General features: G+C 48.9%; 2 protein-coding genes and 1 long non-coding RNA gene across 3 annotated transcripts in view; 2 read left to right on the top strand and 1 right to left on the bottom strand.

Annotated features, from left to right (window-relative positions):
* The first annotated feature begins 474 nt into the window (after window positions 1-474).
* GPR25 (G protein-coupled receptor 25) lies at window positions 475-2001 on the top strand. Its single transcript, XM_025920968.2, has one exon. The coding sequence runs from the start codon at window positions 601-603 to the stop codon at window positions 1702-1704; it is 1104 nt and encodes a 367-aa protein (XP_025776753.1). The 5' UTR covers window positions 475-600; the 3' UTR covers window positions 1705-2001.
* Window positions 2002-5888: 3887 nt separating this feature from the next.
* LOC147572549 (uncharacterized) lies at window positions 5889-24788 on the bottom strand. Its single transcript, XR_015246391.1, has 2 exons — window positions 22597-24788; window positions 5889-6215 (listed from the first exon to the last, which is right to left on the bottom strand). It is a non-coding gene; the product is annotated as an uncharacterized LOC147572549 (long non-coding RNA).
* INAVA (innate immunity activator) overlaps window positions 24086-24845 on the top strand; it is a 20822-nt gene continuing 20062 nt past the window's right edge. Inside the window, exon 1 of the mRNA XM_086694623.1 lies at window positions 24086-24275. Within this exon, the coding sequence (XP_086550749.1) occupies window positions 24115-24275 (161 nt within the window). The 5' untranslated portion in view covers window positions 24086-24114. The remainder of the gene's footprint in view (window positions 24276-24845) is intronic.

The following is a 24845-nucleotide window of genomic DNA, read 5'->3' as shown; positions in this document are numbered from 1 at the left end:
AGCTCTGATGGCCGATGCCTGTTTAGGAGGCAGGCCTCGAAGCCACAGGCTCCCCAGTTCACCCCAACCCCGTTGCACACCAGATAGCAGAAACCCTCTTTCCTAGAGGACGGGGGACCCGCAGCAGGCTGAGGCACCAGCCTTACAAAACCCTCAGCTGGAGTTCTAGGCCCTCGCCCCTAATAAAACTAGAGAAAGCAGCAGCGCGGAGCATGGGAAGGAGCGAAGTGGGGGACGAGAAGGGAGGAAGGCTCTCGGGCACCCGCCACCTGTTGCAACCTGACATCAGACTCCCCCTGGGGGGCAGAGCGGGCCTCCCAGCCCCGAGGCCTTGTCCTCGGAGGATCCAGCTGTGAAGCCCCCTCCGCCAGGTCCCGGTCTTTCCCCTGGGGCCAGCCCCAAATCGTCGGCCTCTACCCCCAGGAGCCTGCCCCTCCCACTCCACCCCCTCCTCCCCCACCTTCCTGCCCACGCATTTGCCTGGGTCGAGGGTGGCAGGAAGGGAGGTGCTGGGCACCGGCCGTGAAGAGCAACCCCCCACCTCTCCCTGGGAGAGCCCGCACCCAGGCTGCGTGCGGCACAGGCCCGACGGCCCCCGCCATGCACCCCACCGAGCCCAGGAGCCCCAGCCCCGGGACGGCGTCCTGGGACTACTCGGGGTCCGGCGCCCTGGAGGAGCTGGAGCCGTGCCTGGCCCCGGACCTGCCCTACGGCTACGCCTACATCCCCGCGCTCTACCTGGCGGCCTTCGTGGTGGGCCTGCTGGGCAACGCCTTCGTGGTGTGGCTGCTGGCCGCGCGGCCTGGCCCGCGGCGCCTCGTGGACACCTTCGTGCTGCACCTGGCCGCCGCCGACCTGGGCTTCGTGCTCACGCTGCCGCTGTGGGCGGCGGCGGCGGCGAGCGGCGGCCGCTGGCCCTTCGGCGAGGGCCTCTGCAAGCTCAGCGGCTTCGCGCTGGCCGGCACGCGCTGCGCAGGCGCGCTGCTGCTGGCGGGCCTGAGCGTGGACCGCTACCTGGCGGTGGTGAAGCTGCTCGACGCGCGGCCCCTGCGCACCCCGCGCTGCGCGCTGGCCGTCTGCTGCGGCGTGTGGGCCGTGGCGCTCCTGGCCGGCCTGCCCTCCCTGGCCTACCGGCGGCTGCAGCCCCTCCCCGGCGGCGGGGGCAGCCAGTGCGGGGAGGAGCCCTCCGACGCCTTCCAGGGCCTGAGCCTGCTGGTGCTGCTGCTCACCTGCGTGCTGCCCCTGGGCGTCACCCTGGTCTGCTACTGCCGCATCTCCTGCCGCCTGCGCCGGCCGCCGCACCTGGGCCGGGCCCGGAGGAACTCGCTGCGCATCATCTTCGCCGTCGAGAGCGCGTTCGTGGGCTCCTGGCTGCCCTTCGGCGCCCTGCGGGCCGTCTTCCACCTGGCGCGCCTGGGGGCGGTGCCGCTGCCCTGCGGCCTGCTGCTGGCGCTGCGCTGGGGCCTCAGCATCGCCACCTGCCTGGCCTTCGTCAACAGCTGCGCCAACCCGCTCATCTACCTGCTGCTGGACCGTTCGTTCCGCGCCCGAGCCTGGCGCGGAGTCTGCTTGCGCGCCGACCGCCCGGCGCGCAGGGGCAGCTCGGTGTCCTCGCTCTGCAGGGACGACAGCTCAGTGTTCCGGAGTCCGGCCGGCAGCTGGGAGCGAGCCCGGCCGGCGAACGCTGGCTCGGCAGTGCCGTAGCCGCCCCGGCCCGGTGGAGGTGGCGGCCCCGGAGCCCGCGGGGGGACAAGACCCGCGGGAGTGCGTAGGGGGTGGGGGTGGTGCCGGCTTCCCCAGACATGCCTTCTCTGCTGGCTGCGGGCCGCCCCAGCCGGCGCTGCCTGGACTCCCAGGGTCTCCTTCATTAGCTTTCTCAGAACCTCAGCGCCTTTTGAACTCTCTCCCACCCCCGCCCCAAAACCAGTCTGCTGAGACCAGCTGTTCTCTCAGCCCAGTGGGCGTAGGGGGGGGGGGCGGTAATTTTCTCCAGTCCAATAAAGGTCCTATGAGACCGTGCAGACAGCAATCTGGACACCCACATACATGTTCGCCAAGTAGAAGAAGGAGAAGTGGGTTTCCTCCTCTGCCCCATCGGGAATAACACTGGCCAGAATACCAAACCCAGACTCCCCCAAGAGTGACTGTTGTCTCCGGCTATGCTTTCTCTGAACCCCTACAAATAGCTACTACCTTCTGAGAAATACCTTCTCAAAGTCAGACTCTCTGGCCCTCTCATTCTCCAAAATTTCTATAGAATATGGGAATCGACAGCCCTTTCGTACTTAGTCATCTTTGTAGCTGTCTTTGCTGTATCATTAGTCACTATCAGTTCAGACTTTCATTTTCAAAGCTCACCAAAGCCATGGGAACCAGCCCCAGCGTGAGCTGCCCAGTTTATCCCTCCGGACAATTTCCCTACATGTGCTTGGCCTGCCCTGGTTTTGTATCTTCTCCCCCTTCCCACGAAGCTGAAGGACTCACCCTGGAAAGTATCTCGGCCCTTCCCTCTGGACAGAAGATTCTGAAATCGTTCACCAGAGTCTCTGTCACTTGGCCAGGGACACCGGAATCTCTTGCATCAGTTCACCTTTCTCAATAAACACTGTTGCTAGCCTGAATCTGACAACCGTGTCTTTTTTTTACTTGAGCGATGGGAGTGAAATGAGCATCGGGAGGCAAAGCCAATACTGCGCCAGACAAAATTCAAGCCAGTAGCTGAGGCTGCCCTCAGGACGATCAGAATTTGGTGCGAGGTCAAAGACCTGTACCACCTGTGGGTGCAGTAATCCTACAGAAAGGCAGCAAATCATTTACTCTTATTATTTCAATTTTCTTTAGATGTTTACATTTATTTATTTTTCAGAGACAGCACAAGAGGGGGAGGGGCAGAGAGAGACGGAGACACAGAATCCAAAGCAGGATCCAGGCTCCGAGCTGTCAGCACAGGGCCCGACGTGGGGCTCGAACTCACAAACTGGGACATCATGACCTGAGCCGAAGTCAGACGCTCAGCCGGCTGAGCCACCCAGGTGCCCATTTACTCTTATTATTTTATTTTTTTATTTTTTATTTATTTATTTATTTTTTTTTTTCAACGTTTATTTATTTTTGGGACAGAGAGAGACAGAGCATGAACGAGGGAGGGGCAGAGAGAGAGGGAGACACAGAATCGGAAACAGGCTCCAGGCTCTGAGCCATCAGCCCAGAGCCCGACGCAGGGCTCGAACCCACGGACCGCGAGATCGTGACCTGGCTGAAGTCGGACGCTTAACCGACTGCGCCACCCAGGCGCCCCATACTCTTATTATTTTAAAGGACGTTTCACATTTTGAAGGTTACGGGGAGAATAAAAACAGATTTAAGAGCATCTGCCAGCCAGGTGTCACTTGAAAAAGGGTATCTGTCAATGTGATATTTTAAGTATGTATTGGGCATTTTTTCCTATCCTTTTTGGGCCTATCTATCCATTTTCTGACTATAACTTACCCCTTGGGGTTTCTGGAGGGTTTGGAAATTCGGTGTGTATACTTTTGATTTAAGGGGATTTGGCTTAAAGAAATGTTAGTCGGGGCAGGGAAAGGAATGTAATTCTTGAAAACCACCTCCCAGCCAGATCCCCACCAGGCCAATCATAAAGTTGTAGGCTCTGGGGGCAGTGTCCACTCAGATCGGCACGGCAATGTGAGGTTGGGTCTGTATCCTGGGCATTCCTTCTCAAGCTGCTTAACCCCCTACCTAATACCTGCATTTGCGTTCAGCATTTGGGACTGTTGGATTAGAGCGCATTGAATGTCACACTCCACCTTGACCCCACCTGTCAGCTGCCCCTAGCAGGTGAGGCTGTTAAGAAACGTTAACCACATTCCTCCCACATACCCAGAGAGTCACAAGCCTTGCAGCCTGTGGGGTTGCTGGTGCCAGTGGGACAAATTTCAGACACACTAAGGTTTAAGAACTCAAGTATATCATGGCTCTTCTCATCCTCACCGTTCTTCTCTGGGCAAGAAATTATTCTGTGTCATATGGTGGGGCTGCAGGATGGGGAAGCCGGCTCTCATCTGGGTCGGCATGTGGCAAAACGTCCAACGACGAGGCTGTTCTGACTGAGTCCTCACCTCCACTCCTGCCAATTTACTTCTCCTGATTTACCAGTTGAGCTCCCTGAAGGCAGGCAGGAAGAAGGCTTCTCCATGCCTGAGTGAGTTTTCATAGCCCCTCCTGCAGGAATTATTGAAACTCAGTGTTTCTCTCCCACTGCAGAACTATGGCTGATGGGGAGAGGAAGTTCTCTCCCGTCGTTTGGGTAGGTCACCGAATTAGTCTGCCATGTGTCCCTTGGCAATTTTCTTTTATACTCAGTCAGGAATGAAAGGGGACCAGTAAGCTTCCAGTTGCTACTGAGGCAGCTGAGGCACAGGTTCAGGAAAGAACGGGTTAAATAAGTACTCCCACACAGATTGCTGGGAGGTGTGTAAGTGGCAGATTCTTTTAGAAAGTAATTTGTCAGTTGGGGGGCCTGGATGGCTCAGTCAGTTAAGACTCTGATTCTTAATTTTGGCTCAGATCACGAACTCTGGGTTCGTGAGATCGAGCCCCCGGATGGGCTCCACGCTAAGCATGGAACCTGCTTGGGATTCTCTCTCTCTCCCTCTCTCTCCACTCCTCCCACACTTAGGTGCACGGACACACTCTCTCAAAAAAAAAAAAAAAAAAAAAATTAAGGGCAGTCCTACTTAAAAAAAGAAGTAAGCAATTTGTCAATCAATATCCCCAGCTTTAAAAATATTCATATCCCATCCCCCCAAAATGTTCATTCCTTTTACCCTGTGCTTTCTTGTCTGCCACTCTCTTCTAAGCCAGTACTCCTGGATAAAACAAGTTTGATGCACTGAGTTCTAAGACATTCTGAAAGACTTACGCCTGAAAGAAACAACCTGAATGTTCAACAGTGGTGTAATGCCCTCGTTAGTATATGGGACTGTTGTTATGCAAATTTTAAGATGTTGCTTTAATGTCAGATTGGAAAATGTTGACAGTGAATGAAAAGAAGGTAACAGGTACCTGGGTGGCTCAGTCAGTTGAACGTCCAGCTTCGTCATCATCATATGGTTCTCGGGGGTTTGAGCCCCGCATCAGACTCACTGCTGTCAGCGCAGAGCCCTCTTCAGATCCTCTGTCCCCATCTCTCTGCCCCTCCGTCCACCCCCCTCTCAAAAATAAATAAACATTAAAAAAAAAAAAAGAAATTTAGGGGCACCTGGGTGGCTTAGTCACTTAAGCATCCAACTTGAGTTCAGGTCATGATCTCATGGTCCATGAGTTCAAGCCCCACGTCGGGCTCTGTGCTGACAGCTCAGAGCCTGGAGCCTGCTTCAGATTCTATGTCTCCCTCTCTCTCTGCCCCTCCCCTGCTCGCGCTCTATCTCTCCTTCTCGAAAATAAATAAAAAACATTAAAAAAATAAATTTTAAAAAAGGTGACAAAATTACTTGCGTTAAATACCCCCACACTTCAAGCTAAATAATTGTTAGCATTGGTTTTGTTGAAGCAAGACGTTATGTGCCACAAAGTCCTTTGGATAAAAACTATCTTTCGCTCTTTTCTTTCTTTAGCACAAGTTTTAAGCATCATAGGTATATTTCTTTCCTCTTGGTGCTAAGGTAAGAAATGTCATCTATTTTAATTTTTGGTTCATTGTTTGTCTCTCCCATCAGAATATGGGCTCCATAGCGAAAGGAGTTTGTCTGCTTTATTTAGTGCTGTATCCCCAGTTCCTGGAACACTGCCGGGCATGCAGTAGGCGCTCATGAACTGCCTGTCGAAGGAATGCTCATCAGAACCACATCGCAGTATAAAATAATATGATGCACTGTGAAGAGGAAGAGGAAGGTTATTGCATTTTATGTATGTTTGAGAAAAGGGTACACAAGAAAGTCTAGAGAATTCAATAAATGTTAGCAGTGATTGTGTCAAAGTAAGGGAATTACAGATTCTTTCTCTCCTCCCTCTCTTCATTCTTGAAATTTCCTATAACCTTTTTTTTAAGGGCAGTTGTCAAAGCGCTGTGAAACCGCTGATGCGCTCGGGCTAAAATCAGCCTGGGTCTGGTCTCCCACTGTCCCAGCTGGCCGCCGTGCTGAGGTATCTCTCCGCCTCAGGAGCCTCACTTTCTTCATCTGAAGGATGGAGATGATCATGTCTGCTTGGGCTGCCTGGTAGATCAAAGGAAATCATGTTCTTGAAAGTACTTTGCAAGCTGTGGTGTTTTAGACAAACAAACCACAGGAGCCCCGCCCTTGGGATTGTCTGGTTCCAGGCCCGGCTGCCCCCTTCCCGTCCCCGTCACCACCACCCCCACCCAGGCCCTCGCCCTCGCCCTCTCTGTGGAGACAAGAAGGGTGGAGCTGCTCTGGGTTTTTAAAAGGTCAGCATCAACTATACTCAAATTAAAAAAAAATGTATTAAAAAAAAAAAGGTCAGCACCTGGTCAAAGCCTGGGCACATGGGCTGTGTGTGATTCTGATTTCATTCTTGTGACTAATTCTGGGCTTTTTTTTTTTTTTTTTTTTTGGTACCTCCTTTGACCCCAGGGTTCTTTCTCAGGGCACAGTGTGGGAACCCAGGGCCTCCCGGGGTGATGAGTGATCTGGGGAGTTCAGAAGAATGGCAGAGTTGGCAAAGCTGTACTTGGTGATATGACTCACCCCCGTGTCACCACCCCCCCCATGTCACTCTGGGGGTAAAGAGAGGGCTCTGGACACTTGTGAGGACATCTCAGGTGGCAGAGTTTATCAGATCTAAATCCCTCCCTTACCCAGGCTGAGTGGCCGGCAGGAAGCTCCCTACCACCCCTGCTGGGCATCGAGCCCTCCAGCCTCAGTCCAGTGGGGAGAATGACGGAAAGACCCACAGCCAAAGGAGCAGGGAATGTTTGGTAAGTGAGAGGAAAAGAGGAAGCAAAGACGTGAAATCACTCTTCCTCGTCATTATCATCAAAGTCAAAAAGTGTTTATTGGGTGTGTAATTAATCACATCTTCCACGAGAGTGGACTGTGCCTGAGATTCACATTTACTCCATCGCAGTAACTTAGAGCTAGAGACCCATTTTCTCCGTTCTAAGAAGACACTGAGGATCAGAGGTGAAAGTCACTTGCTTAAGGTAATAATAACACCACTTAGGTCTCTGTAACACATCACAAATTTTTAAAAAGCACATACACATGATTTCATCAATTATTGTGACCCCGAAGCAAGCGGGAACGATTAGCTCCATTGTATCAATGATGAAACTGACAAGTAAAAAGGCTTGGTCAAGGTCACAGAGAAGCAAATATCGCAGCTCAAACCTTTGTTTAACCCTGCCCTCTCTTCCCCTGCCATCCCGCCCCTGTGAGACCCAAAGAGATGATCTCTCCATTCTGAACCCAGTCATACTCAGTGACTCCCTGACCCAGGCTCTCTCTTAAAAATTTTAAGAGTTTCCAAGACAAACACCATTTGATTTCACTTAGAGGGGGGATCGAAAAAATAAGGCAAATGAATAAGCAAACAAAAAGCAGACTCACGCCTAGAAATACACAGAACAAAATGGTGATTGCTCGAGGGATGAGGGGGTGCACAAAACAGGTGAAGGGGAGTGCGAGATACAGGCTTCCAGTTACAGAATGAATAAGTCACGAGAATAAAAAGTACAGTATAGGAAATATAGTCAATGATATTGTAATAGTGTTGTATGGTGACAGACGGTAGCTATACTCTTGGTGAGCACAGCATAATCTATAGAGTTTTTGAATCACTGTTGTGCACCCAAAATTAATGTAACATTGTGCATCAGCTATACTCAAATTTTTTTTTAATTTTTAAGAGTTTTCCTCTAATCAAGTTTTCCCCTAATTTCCCTTGATTATTAATCACAGGTTCTTTATTAATAAAAATGGATATTATGGAAAACATAAAGGTAAAAATGAAAAACACCCATTATTACACCATGAAGAGACACCTTAGAATATTTTTCTGTGTAGATGATAATACAGACATGCCCCCTTTTTTTTTTTCAGCTAAATTGGGGACAATCTACATGAGACCAAAGACTACTGTGTTCCCAAGTGTATAATCAGTGCCTGGCACAAAATTGGGACTCAGTAACTATATGTGGAATGTATATCATATACATTATTTTGGTGTCAAAATAATGTATATGATATACATTTTTTTATTTATAATATAAAATTTATAATATAATTTTTTTTAATTGAGTAGGTTCTACACCCAATGTGGGGCTTAAACTTACGACCCTGAGATTAAGAGTCACAAGCTCTACCAACTGAGCCAGCCAAGCACCAATGTATACATTATTTTGTAGCCTGCTTTCTTCACTTAGCAATATGCTATATTTTATATCATTAGATATTTTTCTAAAACACGTTTTTAAGGTAACATTACATCAATATATGAAATAAAACCTCATTCATGTAACCAAGCCCCTAATCTTTTTTTATTACATTTATTTATTTTTTTAGTAGTCTCTATACCCAACATGGGGTTTGAACTCACGACCCCAAGATCAAGAATCACATGCTCTTCTTACTGAGTCAGCCGGGAGTCCCTAAGCCCCTAATCTTGTTTCAAGTTTTCGCCCTTATAAATAATTCTATGATGAACATCCTTGTACAAAGATTTTTATAATAAACTTTTATTCATTTCTTAGGACAAATTCCTAGAAGTGAAAGTATTCATCAAAGATTATAAACAATTTGAGACTTTCAGTACATTGTGCCAAATTGTTGAAAAATTTATATTCTCTCTAGAGGTGTAGGCATTATTATTTTAACAAATATTTTGTCAGTTTGGTTTCCACCAAACTTTGAAAGAATATGCCATCTTATTGTATTATTCCAAAGACTTTTTATACATAATGTGTGATCACAACATCCCTCTGAAGGAGATGTTAAAATAACAGCTAATATTTAATGAGCACACACTATATGAGAGGCATCGAGCTAAAGGTTATATATATTGTCTTATTTATCCTACAACAACTTTATGAGGTATAGAATTTATTGTCCCTGTTCTACAGACTAAAGAGTTGAGTCTCGTTGAGTTTATGTAACTTGCGCAAGTATCTTCTCTAAAGAGCTTGTATTATTATCCCCATTTTACAGATGGAGGAACTAAAGTCCCAAGAGGTTTGATGACTTGCCGGGGTCACACACACACAGCAGAACACAAATCCCATGCATCCTGGACCACAGCTCAAGTCGGTTTCCATCTTCTACTACTCCTCCAGCACCTGCCTTGCCCTGTTTATCACTAATCAGTACTAAACCAAGGGCACACTGAGGTCAAGGCCACCATTACTGGCCCTGCGGAGAAATCACCCTGCTTCTGTTATCAAAAGATCAGTGGTTAATTGATGGTTAATTTAATGTGTCAACTTGACTGGGCCACAAGGTGCCCAGACATTTGGTCAAATATTATTCTGAGTGTGTCCCTAGGTGTGTATGAGATTAATATTTGAATCAACAGACTCAGTACAGCGGGTTGCCCTCCCCGAGGTGGGGTGGGGGGCCTCACCCAATCCATCGAAGGCCTGAAGAGAACAAAAAGACTGAGTAAGAGGGAATTTATTCTCTGCCGTCTGAGCTGCGACATCAGCCTTCTTCCTGCGGACTCAGACTGGGTTTGAACTTAAATTATGGACTCTCTCCGGTCTCCAGCTTGCCAGCTGCAGATCTTGGGACTTCTCAGCCTCCACAGGGGTGTGGGCCAATTTCTTATAATAAATGTCTTTAGAGATAGATGGATAGATAGATGGGTGGATTTAGAGATAGATCTATAAATAGACATAGAACTATATCTCTTCTGTTGGTTCTGTCTCTTTGGAGAATCCAGACTAATATAACCAGGGTTCTCTCACTAAGGAGAACTTGGGCATCTGACTGAGAGGGTGAATGGGGCTCTTCACAGATGTGCTGAGGTAAGGGGTCCAAATGGGAGAAACAGTGCGAAAACCCACCATGTTGCCTGCATAGTCCTAACTGGCAAGCGAAAGTGGAGGGGCTTGGCCTTGGTGGGCAGCAAAGCCTGAAGTGCAGACCCGAGACAACGGCTGCCAGCGTCTGGTAGAGGCTGTGGTTTGCCCCAGGGAGATGTGCTAGACACAGGGTGATTAATCTCACTCACCCTGCTCTGAAAATGACTGTCTTCATGATGTGCATGCTCACATCCCCTCTCTAATCCAATATGTCTCTTCACTGCAGCCCCCGAACCCCCCAAAGCGAGAAGGTCATGCCTTATACTAGCCCCATACTGGGCCCTATGCACACAAAGACACAACATACGATGTAGGTCACAAGGCTTGCTGAATTTCTATCTTCTTAAACAAAATCTTGGGTTTTTTTTTTTTTTATAACCTATAGCTCCAAATCTTCTCAGGTTTCATTTTTTAAGTTCTTATTACCATAAAGAGAGAAAATGTCATATTAAGAGTAAAATAACTCCAGACCCTCCAGCCTAATTGCAGTAATTTTCTTGTTTGCACATTCTCTTCCCGAACCCTTCTCTATCATGGTCACATTTTACATTGCTGTTACTCATGAGGCATTCTGGTGTTTGGGGGTTGTTGTCACTGTTGGGTGTTTTTTGTGTTTTGTTTTGTTTTTGCAGAATATACTGTAAACGTTTTTCTCTGCCCCTATGTAGATTTCATAATGGTCGTTTTTGAAGGTTTCCCTCTGTGGGTAAACCACCATGTAACACAACAATCCTCCATATTAGACATTCAACTTGCTCAAGACCTTTCGCTTTGATAAATACATTGCAGTGAGCAGCTTTCCCATCTAGCTCAGGACTGGTTTTGAACGTCTGTTCCAAACCGAACGAAACTCCCTGACACCTGCTCCCCCTCCTTTAGCCTCTCTCCTTCGCTGCCTTCGTGGGATTCTATCACCTCTTCTGGTCTGTGAGGAGCAGAAACAGGGAAACCCCCTCACCTCAAGAACAGTGGCCATGGACTCATGAACAATGCATTTTGGAAGCACTTTGAAAAGTAGCACAACACATTAGTGGAATGAACGGCATGTCAGTAGTTGTTTATTATTATTTTAGACCCTAATGAACCAACGGTGAAAAACAATATAATGTAGGGCTTTAGTCTGTAAACCAGTGCCACTGCCCGTGTTCAAGTTCCAGCTCTGCTTCTCACTTTCTTTGTTAGCTGGGTAAGTTATTCAACCCTTTCCAATTCAAAATCCTCATCTGTAAAATGGGAACAATGCTTCTTATGTCATTGGGCGTGTGCAGGAGTTAAATGTGTTCAAATAGGAAGCGCTTAGAACTATGTGACACGTATTAAGCATCATATGTTTGCTACGATTATTGGGAGTAAAACAAACAATACAAACTATTGTTAACTGGAACCGGACTATACCGTGGCTTTGGATTTCTCTTCTCAAATTCATGGATTCAACACATTTTTATTTTGCATTTATGATGCACCAGTTAGTAAGCGAGGCCATGGGGCTACAGAAATTAAAGACTTCCAGTCCCTCTACAGAACAACCACCGAAGCTCAAGTCTCTGTCCTACACACACAAATAAGATGGGAAATGTGGGCTTACTGGCGTAAAAGAAGGAAATAAAAGCCATGTGGACCGTTAATTGGGGGAATGTTATCTTTCTTCTTTCCTTTTTCTTGAAACTAAAAAGTACACAAAGACTTCTGTCCTATGAATAAGTCACTTTTGTAGATCATTGATTTCCAGAGAATTGGTTGATCACAGTGTCTCTTGAGTGAAAACCTGTGTATAGACCCAGGTTATTCTGTCTTTCAGGGCTGGGAATTTCCTGCTGAGCCCAAAGCATTCCCTGAAATGAGTGCGACTCAGAGACTTATGCACAGCAACAGCCTTGCTGAACAACTGTGTCCAGCGGTGGACAGTCAGCCCTGGATGGGGGTAGGATGAGGGGACCTCTCTGGTCCCTGTCAGACCAAAGATTCCATAGTCCCATGAATACAGGTCCAGTCTGTTTTCCAGAGATATATCGAATTTATTACTTTCAAAAATATTTTAAATATTTTATAAAATGCACTCATCAAAAGGCTGGAAACACATATCCATCATTTAAAAATTAAACAATCAGGGCGCCTGGGTGGATCAGTCGGTTAAGTGTCCGACTCCGGCTCAGGTCATGATCTCATGGTGGATTCGAGCCCCATGTTAGCTGTGTTAACAGCTCGGAGCCTGGAGCCTGCTTCAGATTCTGTGTCTCCTTCTCTCTCTGCCCCTTCCCTACTCGTGCTCTCTCTGCCTCTCTCTCTTAAAAATAAATAAACATTAAAAAAATTTTTTAAATTAAACAATCAAAGCAAAACAATCCATACACACACACACACACACACACACACACACACACACACACACAAAGGCAACAACTCGACCATGCCATCCATTACCACAACCAATCCCATCAAAAGGAGATCAAGGCAAGACAAACAACTTACATTAGGTCTGAATGTAAAATTCACTTATCAGCCCACTTAATAAACGCTTTTTGACACTTGAAAACCTGTTTCTCTGTGGTCCTACACCAAGAGAAATCCATGCATACATACTCTGGGTACTCTCAGAGGTTCAAGGCCTGAAAGACTCCTGACCAGATCCTGCCAGGGGCTCCCCAGCAGACTGCATGAATAGGGAAGTTATTTTAAAATATAATATAATAAATCACTACAGGCGTCTTTTGGGGGTTTTCTTATATCACAATCTGAATTTGGAAGGTAGGTCAATAAGAAGGTGATTGCTCACATCATAATGCAGTCTATTGGTTTTTAAGAAAAAAATTATTTTATTTCTTTCTTTTTTTTTTTTTTTAATTTTTTTTTTTTCACCGTTTATTTATTTTTGGGACAGAGAGAGACAGAGCATGAACGGGGGAGGGGCAGAGAGAGAGGGAGACACAGAATCGGAAACAGGCTCCAGGCTCTGAGCCATCAGCCCAGAGCCCGACGCGGGGCTCGAACTCCCGGACCGCGAGATCGTGACCTGGCTGAAGTCGGACGCTTAACCGACTGCGCCACCCAGGCGCCCCTTTATTTATTTCTTTTATTTTGTGTATTAAAAAAATTTTTAACGTATTTATTTATTTATTTTAAGTTTTTTTTTTTTTAACGTTTATTATTTTTGAGACAGAGGGAGACAGAGCATGAACAGGGGAGGGGCAGAGAGAGAGGGAGACACAGAATCTGAAACAGGCTCCAGGCTCTGAGCTGTCAGCACAGAGCCCGACACGGGGCTCGAACTCATGGACCGCGAGATCGTGACCTGAGCCGAAGTCGTACACTTAACCGACCGAGCCACCCAGGCGCCCCACGTTTTTATTTATTTTTGAGAGAGAGAGAGAGAACGAGTAGGGGAGGGCCAGAGAGAGGGAGACACAGAATCTGAAGCAGGCTCCAGGCTCTAAGCTGTCAGCACAGAGCCCGATGCAGGGCTCGAACCCATGAGCTGCGAGACTGTGACCTGGTCCAAAGTCGTATGTTCAACCTACTGAGCCACCCAGGTGCCCCAGAAAAAAATTATTTTAAATAGAAACAGAAATCACCTTGTGCAACCTCTAAGAAAATGGTTCAGGCAACAATCATTGGTGGGTGCTAAAACCACGAGGCGAGAGCTGGACTATTACAAGATGCTGACGTGTCGCCTCAGGGATTAGTTCTCAGTGATAAGAGAGACAACACGATGTGACAACCGAGGATGGTGAGGGTGAGGGTGGAGGATGACGAGGCGGATGGGATGCCCAGCACCACTTGTGAGGTGTTCTTGCCACAAATGATGAGCCGAAATCTATTCAAGCCTTTGCCGCTAATGTCCAGGTTACAGGAAATACGGGGGTCAGGAGTCAGTTAAATGACAATGTGAGGAGGCAAGCAGATAAAACACAGAATGTGGGGCATGAGACAACTGACCTGATTTCAACAAGGCACTGACATGATAAGAAAAAAATCGGGTGGGGGAAGGGGACCTACACAGGATTAAAAGAGCCAAATGCAAAGTGTAGACCTTACTTGAATCCAGATACAAACGGACCAACTTGAAAAGACCGTTGACAGGACGGTCCTGAGACCTTGAAAGGACAACTTGAAAAGACCTTGAAAGGACAACTGGGGAGCTTTGAATGTGACTCGGTGTCGGGTGATATTAAGGAGTTATTGTGGTAACAGTCATGTGATTATGTAAGAAAAGTGTCCAATTTTTTTCATAGATGCGTTCTGAAACATCTGCAAGTGATATGTCACCATGATTAGGATTTTATTTAAAATATTTTGCTAAAGGGGCACCTGGGTGGCTCGGTCGGTTAAGCATCAGACTTCGGCTCAGGTCATGGGTTTGAGCCCCACGTCGGCCTCTGTGCTGACAGCTCAGAGCCTGAAGCCTGCTTCAGATTCCGTGTCTCCCTCTCTCTCTGCCCCTCCCTTGCTCATGCTCTGTGTGTGTGTCTCTCTCTCAAAAATAAATAAACATTAAATTTAAAAAAATAAAACAAAATATTTTGCTAAAGAAAAGGTGAACTGAGGAAATATAGGGAAATGTTGATATCAGTAAGTCTAGGTGATAGATAAATGAGAGTTCATTATACTAGACTCTCACTTACGTTGGAAGGTATTCATAATAAAAAGTTTTAAACTACTAATTTTAATTACAGAAATTACACATGAATAAAGAATACATTTTCACAGCAAAAAGTCCACACAGAAATGATAAGTAAAGCTCAACTCCTCTTTGCCCCCCAGTCCCTAGGCCAGACTCCACCCCAGCATTTGGGTGTATAGAGACTATTTTTCAATTTCTTAGCTGCTCCTGCTAGAATCCCAGCTCTCAGCAGTGGGCAAGGATATAAAATAGACATCACCTACTTTCCAGCATCCAAGGCATTTTTGAAGCTTCTTGGACAAACTAACTGGTTTCTCCTCCCTGGTTTCAGCTTTAGGGGGCTTTTTGTCCATCATGAGCACCTAGCTTCAGGATCCTGGCTTCAGGATCCTCCATCAGACCCAGCATAGCGTCTTTCAACCATTCCATAGGACCAGCTCAGCCCTCTCTCTCCACCAACCTCCCACAGAGCTATCAAAGCACTGAGAACACATCAGTGCATGTGTTTATGAACAAATAGATGGAAATGCACTGACCAGGTGCAGAGGGGTTGGGACAAGAGCTTTGGGGTGGGAGGTGTGAAGAGGTCACACATCACCAGGTTTATGGACCATTTCAATTGATTTCAACAGCATTGTACCTCAAATTAAACCATCCTCCCTTTAAAATACACCCTTTTCTCTTCCTTTCTCATCATGTGGAGTATTTTAAGAGGAGACAGAGGCATGAGGTACTAATTTGTTTCTAGTTAATCCATGCCAAGGCCCCAGGCCCGGGCCTGGTCACAGGAGGAAGGTGCCCTTTGAAGCCTCGAGCTGCAAAACCACAGGAAGTGAAACTTGGTCACCAGTAAACAGGTTTGGACCACTGAAGATGTAATTATCATGCAGAAGTTTCTTGCTTTCTTTTTTTCCCTGAGAGTTGGGTGTGAGGACGAGGAACTTATTTTTCTTTTAAGACGAAGAATGTGGAAAAAAATGTCTCTTAAAAAAATCACTACCTTTCCTTAGGTGCCTACTATGGGCAAAGCATAATGCTAAAAAGCATCTTTAAAAAAATGTTTATTACTTAAAAAAAAAATGTTTAATGAGCCCCAGAGAGAGAAAGAGAGAGAGAGAGGATGAGGGGCAGAGAGAGGGAGACAGAGGGTCCGAAGAAGGCTCCACGCTGTCAGGGCAAAGCTCGATGTGGGGCTCGAACCCACGATCTGTGAGATCATGACCTGAGCTGAAGTCAGACGTTCAACCAACTGAGCCACCCAAGCGCTCTAAAAGGCATCTGATCTACACCCCCATTTTATATATGAAGAAACTGAGGCTGTCTGGCTCCAAAACATACTTTTTATGTCTCTCCTAAACTAGGTACCTGAGCTGGTTAATAACCACCTACCAGGCAAAGTGAGGAAAAGGCCCCATGTAGGTCAAGTGCTATTTTGGAGGGCACCTCTATCTCTAGGCCTTTGAGAAAAGCAACCGGTTATTAGAATTCTGATAATAATCCAGCCCCAATGAGAGCCGCAGGCACCGCCACCCCACCCTCCACCTTTCCCGCCACGTCTCCTGTCAGCTGCCCAGTCTTCAGCCTTCCGGAGGTGCAGCTCAGACAGGGGCTGGGTGGCCAGGGGTCTGCTCCCAGGGGCCTGGGAATTCTCTACCACACATAACCCTGCCAGGGAAGAAATGCAGTGGGGACCAGGCTGACAAAGTGTCTTTACTACATGCCATCTGACTACAAGCAAATATGAGCTTTCTTTGTGGGAACTGGAAGGGGGGGGCAGTGTGAAGAGCTTGGAGCAGAGGCGCCCTCGGGACCCAGGTGTCCTGTCTATCTGGATGCTGCCACATTTGAAAGCCCCCCAAAAGTCACTGCTCTCTCAGCTCTGGTATTTAGCTTTGTATCTTTGTAGCGGTGCTGTTTTTAACATAACTCACTATCTTTTCTTAGTTTCACGTTCTCTGTGGGTCTCTCGAAACAGAAGAGGGAATGGCTAGAGCCCAGGGCCTTCGGGCCTGCTGGGCGGTGGTCCCAGAAGGAAGGGAAGGTAGGCTGGGGACTTGGGGCTTGCAGTGAAGGAGGGGCCAGTCCTGATCTCCGGAGAGGAAGGGTCCACGTCCTGCACCAGCTGGGCCGTAAGAAGCATGGAAGAGTCTCAGGCCAGATTAGAGCCTACAGGCAACTCCACTCTGCCCTCCATCACTTTTGCTCTCAGGATTTTTTTCTCCACGGCGCAGGGAAGAAAGACCGGAACGTAGTTGGTCCAGACCCAAGAGCGCTCAACTCTCGCCCCCTGGTGGTCCCACCGGGGAGAGCAAGTTACAACAGGGGCTTGCAGAGTAAGGGACAGGGGAGGAAGGCGGCTCAGAGGCCAGTGCTCTGTACAGGTGCTCAGACATAATCCTGCGGTCCCTGGAATCCTGTGGAAGCCCTCGTGGCTAGGAAGGAGAAGCTGGAGAGGAAGGGGTAGAAGGAACGAGAGAAGGCGGAGGAAAGATGAAAGAGAAGAGAGAGAGGAGGCGGGGAGGGTAAGGGGCAGGAGGACCCTGAACACTGTGGAGAGGACCGGGCCGCGTTCAGAAACCAGCTGAGAATTGCTGGCCTGGAGGATGCTGGTGTGGCTTGGGGAAGTGGGTCCTTTCCCATCTCATGCAACTTGGGAGTCTGAGTCCCAGTGATAGGTCTGCCCTGCACTCCAAGCAGCTCCCTAGACTCCGTGTCCCCCAGCCCCAGTTTCTTAAGGGGGTGCTCTTCCCTTGAGGCAGTTAAGTACAGCCGCCTGGCTTGACCCCCCGAAGTTGGTCATATGCCTTTCCCATAGCTACTCACCTGCCTGCAGCCAGCCTGCGCCCCGTCGAGCGGGTTGTGGCCCACAGAGGCAGAGGCAGACGGGCACTGCCCCTCCTGCACCTGCCCCCTGCTGCGAGCTGCAGGATGCGGTCAGGAGAGGAAACAGGGCCTCCGGCTCCGAGTCATTCTGGGGTTTCCAAAGAGCTCCTTGCTGAGGGCATCGACGGGGCACTGTCTGGGCCGCTGAGAATCGACTCATTCTCCTCATCCAGCCCATAGAGGAAGGAGAGGGGGAGGGGAGGATGGACAAGGTGAGCCTCATCCTCTGCTGGGCCTGCGGCCCTGAGGCTGCCTGAGTCAGCAGCACCCGTGGGCAGGGAGAGGTCTGGGGCGAGTCCCCATCCCAGTGTGTGTGGGAGGGCTGTGTGCAGTGCAGAAAGGCAGCCGCCCAGCCCCCGGGAGGCTTTTAGAAGCTACGCCACGGAGATCCCAGCTTGTTCCTCTTTCTCCTCTCCAGCAAGAGCTCAGAGAACTTTTCCCAAGACCCCTCCTCTACCATTTCTCAGGAATAACCACCTGACAGAGATGAACGGTTGCCCCTTCAGCCAAAGTGAGGAGAGGAATGTACTGGGGACTTGATAACCTCTCCCAACTTGCACCCCTTCCCTTCCTTCCATAGGGTGAACCAGTCTGTTCCCAGTGAAGGCTCTGGTTTCTGCTTCCAGGACACTTGCTTCCCAAGCCCCGGCTTCAGCAGACCCCGTTCAAATCAGCCCCAGGCCCTGTGCTCAGAGCTGTGCAGCAGCAACTCAAACTTCAGCCCAAGGAGGGCAGACACATTTTTCTTGACTCCTTCTGAATAAAAAAATTTTTTAAACGTTTATTTATACGTGAGAGAGACATAGAGACAGAGCAGGAGCAGGGGAGGGGGAGGTAGTGAGAGAGGGAGGCACAGAATGCGAAGCAGGCTCCAGGTTCCAAGCTGTCAGCACAGAGCCCGACGCGGGGCTCGAACCCACATACTGGGAGATCATGACCTGAGCCGAAGTTGGACGCTTAACCGACTGAGCCACCCAGACGCCCCTTGACTCCTTTTGATTTTTTAATAAAAAAGTCAAATGTGTACAAATCAGATTTCGCATAAGCATTCGGATTTCCAGCATTTGTTTTTAAAATAGAAGCCCTTTGCTTGTGACATTTGCAGTGACAACCACCTTTGAGACAGAACCTCAGTGTTGGAATGTGCCATAGTCTCTACCACGCCTTTCCATGCTCCCCTCCAGCCACAACACATGCCAAGACCAAGGTACAAGTTGTAGTGGGACAAACTAAATACGGCCATGTTGGAATGCCAGAATTCTTCTACCTGACATACTTCATTCCTTCACTTTATCTGATAGGCCCTTTAGGTGTTTGATGTTTTCCAACCACTGGTTTAGGGCTATGGAATTAGAAAGATCTGTCTTCCAATCCTGCATCAGTCATTTACTGGTTGTGTGACTTTGGGGTGTGTGGGTGGCTCAGTCAGTAAGGCGTCCGACTTCTGCTCAGGTCATGATCTCACGGTTCACGGGTTCGGGCCCTGTGTCAGGCTCTGTGCTGACAGCTCAGAGCCTGGAGCCTGCTTCAGATTCTGTGTCTTCCTCTCTCTCTCTTCCTCCCCTGCTCATGCTCTGTCTTTCTCTCTCTCAAAAATAAAATAAAAATTTTAAATGTAAGACAGGAAGCCATCAAAATCCTAGAGGAGGAAGCAGGCAAAAATCTCTTAGACCTCAGCCACGGCAACTTCTTACTCAACACGTCTCCAGAGGCAAGGGAAACAAAAGCAAAAATGAACTACTGGGACCTCATCAAAATAAAAAGCTTCTGCACAGCGAAGGAAACAATCAGCAAAATTAAAAGGCAACCGACAGAATGGGAGAAGATACTTGCAAGTGACGTGTCGGATAAAGAGTTAGTACCCAAAATCTATAAAGAACTTATCAAACTAAACACCCAAAAAACCAAATAATCCAGTGAAGAAATGGGCAAAAAACATGCATAGACACTTCTCCAAAGAAGACATCCAGATGGCCAACCGACACATGAAAAAATGCTCAACATCACTCATCATCAGGGAAATACAAATCAAAACCACAATGAGATACCACCTCGCACCTGTCAGAATGGCCAACATTAACAATTCAGGCAACAACAGATGCTGGCGAGGATGTGGAGAGAGAGGATCTCTTTCGCAATGCTGGTGGGAATGCAAACTGGTGTAACCACTCTGGAAAACAGTATGGAGATTCCTCAAAAAACTAAAAATAGAACTACCCTACGACCCAGCAATTGCACTACTAGGCATTTATCCAAGGGATAGAGGTGTGCTGTTTCGAAGGGGCACATGCACCCCCATGTTTATAGCAACGCTATCAACAATAGCCAAAGTATGCAAAGAGCCCAAAGGTCCATCGATGGATGAATGGATAATGAAGATGTGGTATATTTATACAACGGAGTATTACTTGGCAATCAAAAAGAATGAAATCTTGCCATTTGCAACTACGGGGATGGAACTAGAGGGTATTATGCTGAGTGAAATTGGTCAGAGAAAGACAAATACCATATGACTTCACTCATATGTGGAATTTAAGAGACAAAACAGATGAACATAAGGGAAGGGAAGCAAAAATAATATAAAAGGGAAGGGGACAAAACATAAGAGACATATATAGAGAACAAACAGAGGGTTGCTGGAGGGGTTGTGGGTGGGGGGATGGGCTGAATGGGCAAGGGGCATTAAGGAGGACACTTGTCGGGATGAGCACTGGGTGTTATATGTAGGAGAGGAATCACTGGATTCTACTCCTGAACTCATTATTGCATTATTGCAGTATAGGCTAACTAACTTGGATGTAAATTAAAAAATAATAATAATAAACAAATTAATTAATTAAATTTAATTTAAATTAAAAAAAAAAGAGAGAGAGGGACTTAACTGGCTGTGTGGCTTTGACGCAATTACTTAGCTTCTCTAGGCCTCAGTTCCCTCATCTCTAAATGAAGATAATAGTAATGCTACAAATCCCCAGCTACAAACTCAGGTTTGCAAGGCACACAGGTCGTTTCTTTTCTTTTAAATCAATTTGATTCTGTTCCGGGCCTGCTGGGATGGCAAAAACCGTCTACTTTCTCCAGCAGAATCCTGAAGGTTTAGGGGGATGCCAGAAAGCAGGGTAAGGGTGGACATCTAGATGCTGTAGCCCCCAGGGACCTCTTGTAGCCCGGGCTCCTGCTTCCTGGATGTGTTTGGTGCAAGAGTCTGTCGAGGCTAGAAACTTGGGGCCCGGCATCCCACCTCCCAGCCCCGCTGAGGTCTTGCCGCCTCTGAAGGGCATTGCATGAAGGTCCTTGCTGCTCAGGACACACACCATTTTCTTTCGCGCTCCCAGGCCATCGCACCTCTTCTTCCTGGCTCTCAAAAGCCACCTCGCTGCCCTTGTCCCTGGGGACCCCTGGCACTGTCTCAGCAGGCTTAGGGCTAAGGCCTTTGGGAAGCTTCCACTTTCCACCCAGACAAAAGAGAGGGGTGAATGGGAAGGGAAAAGGAATGCAAATCAATATTTCAGCAAATTGTCCCACTGCATGAGTAATAATAATAATAATGTTTACCTTCATTTTTTTTTAATGTTTATTTATTTTTGAGAGAGACAGAGACAGAATGTGAGTGGGTTAGGGTGAGAGAGTGAGGGAGACACAGAACCAGAAGCAGGCTCCAGGCTCCGAGCTGTCAGCACAGAGCCCGACGCGGGGCTTGAACTCACAAGCTGTGAGATCATGACCTGAGCCGAAGTCGGACGCCGACTGAGCCACCCAGGTGCCCCAATAATGTTTACCTTCAAAGGCACTTTCCCCTCTGTCTACCCCTTAAACGTTCCCAGGATCCCACCCCCTTCCCTGTCCTGTTCTCATCGTCCACACCCTTCCTGGGTGATTTTACCTACTCCCAGAGCTGCAGCTCTGTAGTGGCTCTCAAGCCCCCTTCTCCAAACTTCCTGGGGCTTTAGAACCCCCAGCCAGGCTGCTCACTGGACATTACCTTCAATGTCCTCAGGTGAACACATCTTACGCTGAACCCTCAAGCTAAAAACCTGGGAACCCCTAGACTCTTCCCTCTTTTTCCCTGCCACGTCTGTAGTCGGTCAACTGTGAAGTCAGGCCAGGTCTACCTCCTAAAAAGCTGTTTCTGAATGCCCCCCGCTCCATTCGCTCATTCATCAAAGTGATCTAAAACGGAGTCTGCCTAGGTTCCGGATCGACGGTTTTCAGTAGTGTGATGGATCATTTTAGGTGTCAACTTGGCTAGGCCCGTGGTACCCAGATATCTGGTCAACCATTATTCTAGATGTTTCTGTGAAGGTATATTTATTTTTCTATTTTTTTAAAGATTTTATTTTTAGGTAATCTCTACACCCAATGTGGGGCTTGAATTTACAAGCCCGAGATCAAGAGTTGCACACTCATCTATCAAATGAGCCAGCCAGGTGCCCCTCTGTGAAAGTATTTTTTTTTTTAGTTTTTTTAATGTATTTATTTTTTTTTTATTAAATTTTTTTTTTCAACGTTTTTTTATTTTTATTTTTGGGACAGAGAGAGACAGAGCATGAACGGGGGAGGGGCAGAGAGAGAGGGAGACACAGAATCGGAAACAGGCTCCAGGCTCTGAGCCATCAGCCCAGAGCCCGACGCGGGGCTCGAACTCACGGACCGCGAGATCGTGACCTGGCTGAAGTCGGACGCTTAACCGACTGCGCCACCCAGGCGCCCCTTAATGTATTTATTTTAAGAGAGAGATAGAGAGAGAGGCAGAGAGAGCTAGCACAAGTGGGGGAGGGGCAGAGAGAAGGAGAGACAGAATCCCAAGCCGACTCTACACCATCAGTGCAGAGCCGGATGCGGGGCTCCACTCGACTCTTGAACCGAGAGATCACGACCTGAGCCAAGATCAAAAGTCTGATGCTTAACCGACTGCGCACCACCCAGGTGCCCCTGTGAGGGTACTTTTAAATGAGATTAACATTTAAACCAACAGTAGACTGAGTAAAACAGATTATCCTCCATAATGTAGGTGGGCCTCATCCAATCAGTTGAAGGTCTTAACAGAAAAAAGACTGACCTCTGATGAAGAAGGAATTCTGCAAGCAGACTGCCTCTGGACTCGAACTGCTATCTTCTCTGGGTCTCCAGCATGTCAGGCCACCCTGTAGGTTTTGGACTCGACGGCATTTCCAACAGAATGAAACAATTCCTTAAAATAAATCTCTTTCCCCATTTCTCTCTCTCTCTCATATGTATTATATACATATATCCTATTGATTCTGTGTCTCTAGAGAACCTTGACTAATACAATTAGCTTCTCTTCAGTTTCAGGGTAAAAACCTTAAATCCTTACTTAGCCCACGAGGCTCTTCAGTCAATTTAGCTCAAATAGTGCCTTTGTACAAATGAGAAAAAGTCACCACCTCTAGGCAGGGCACACAGCTTGGTGGGTGGAACACGGGTGAGCCCTCCCTCTTAGTATGGTGGAAACGTGGACGACCAGACAGAGCTGCCCTGCTTCCTGATGAACCTCTGCCTGCCACTTTAGCCTTGTCTTTGTTTTCATTCTTTTCCTTCCTCCTCATCCGACACCCTAAGGTCCACGCAGCTCCTAGGTCCCCGTGCTTCTTTGCCACTATGCGTTTGTATATCCCGTCATAGCTGCCTCAAGATCCTTCTCGCATTCTCCCGCCAGTTCCCCGGGCACATGCCTTCTCCCGCCAGACTTTGCGACCCTCAGCCTGGCCCAGCCGCGCGCACGGCCTCTCTCTCTCTCTCTCTCTGCTCTGAGTTTCAGCCCTTGCTTCATTGATGCTATTGCTACTTGATTACTCGCCTAGGTTGGGGAATCATCCTGGGAAGAATTTGAACTTTGATCCACCGTGCTGGGCACTCGTAGGTGCTCCATAAACTTCTCGCACAAACGAAAACAGGGACGTGTGAGTGAGAGAGAGAGTGAGTGAACGGATGGAGGGAGGGAGGGCACCAGGCTAGCGGTAACAGCAGGAGGCGCTCACCGGGAGTGGGCTCCTTTCCTTGCGCGGCGGAGCCCGGCCAGCCGGCGCCCAGGAGGAGGACTGGGCTCGGGCCGGAGGAGGGGGAGGCGGTTGCGGCTGCGCCAGCGCGCGGTGGCTCGGCAGCACCGCGGTGCCCAGCGAGGGGGAAGCGGACTCGCGGGGAGGGGGGACGGGGCCTGCGGGGGAGGGGCGCGGCGCCCTCTTGCCGGCTCCTCTCATTCTTTCACCCCGGGGTCTCCAGGAATGGAAACGGCCCCCGGCCAGGCCGGAGCGCGCGGATGAAAGGCGGCCCTCGGACGGAGAGAGGAGCCTCCTCCCGCCTGGGCGGAGGAAACTGGTAGTGCCGGGGGTGGCCCGCCACGCCGGCGTCCCGAAGCGGGAGAAGGGGGCAGTCTCGCCCCCCCGGGCCGGGGTCCCCAAAGGGTACCCATTCTCGCTGGCATCTTACCACCCCGCCATGGGGTCCCGCCCCGACTCTTGGATCGGAATCTCGAATCCCTTCTTGCGTCTTTCCCCTCTTTCCTCTGGGCCTTGGTATGCCCCAGGGGACAGATGTCTTGGGATCTTTAACATTTGGGATGCTGCAAATGCCGAAGTTAAATGAAATACCTCCCGGGAGGGAAGGCCGGGAGGAGGGTCGGGGAGAGAGAAGATGGCCTGGACAAACAGGTCCTGAAGCTTCGAGACAGGAACGGGGGGCGCGGGGACAGGCGGGCGGCGCCAGAGCTCCATGGGACAGGTAAGGGGGAAAACTTAGGGGGACGCAGCGCGGGTGAACTGGGGGGCTCCAGCTCCTGAACCCGTGGTCCGTGGCCTGAGCGGAGCTGGCCCTACCAGGAACGGAGTGATTTACAAAGGGGGTGGGAATTTCAAGTTCCTACCCAAAGTGCACATTTCCGACTCCTCAACCCTTCTCCTTCGACCTTCCCCACGCCTGTGGATCCCCTGGCCAGGTTCCGGGAAGCCAGAAAGCAGCCAAACAAAAGGAGCAAAGTCTCGGGCCGCCTGGATGCGGAGGGGCGTGGTGGGGGAGGGGAGCAGGGTGGACCGGACAAAGGGGCTTTTTAAGGAAAGCCGAGAGGTCTGATTTCAGGGCGCATTCCTGGCTAGAACCCACTCCACCATCGCCTGCTGGAGGCGAACACCTTTCCCAGTGGGGACGGAGAAGAGTGGAGAAAGAAACCAGTTAAGGGACCCTCTTACACCCTCCTTCGCCTTGAGGGTCCCGGGCTATTCCCCTTCTTTCTGCACTGCTGGCTCCGGCGGCTGACCATTGATCTGTGAATTCATTAAGTGGGATCTTAGGAGT

The sequence above is a fragment of the Puma concolor genome, chromosome E4, assembly GCF_028749965.1.
Source record: "Puma concolor isolate L17-30 chromosome E4, mPumCon1.1.hap2, whole genome shotgun sequence".
NCBI classification, from domain to species: Eukaryota; Metazoa; Chordata; class Mammalia; order Carnivora; family Felidae; genus Puma; species Puma concolor.
This window is presented reverse-complemented; position numbering and strand designations above follow the sequence as displayed.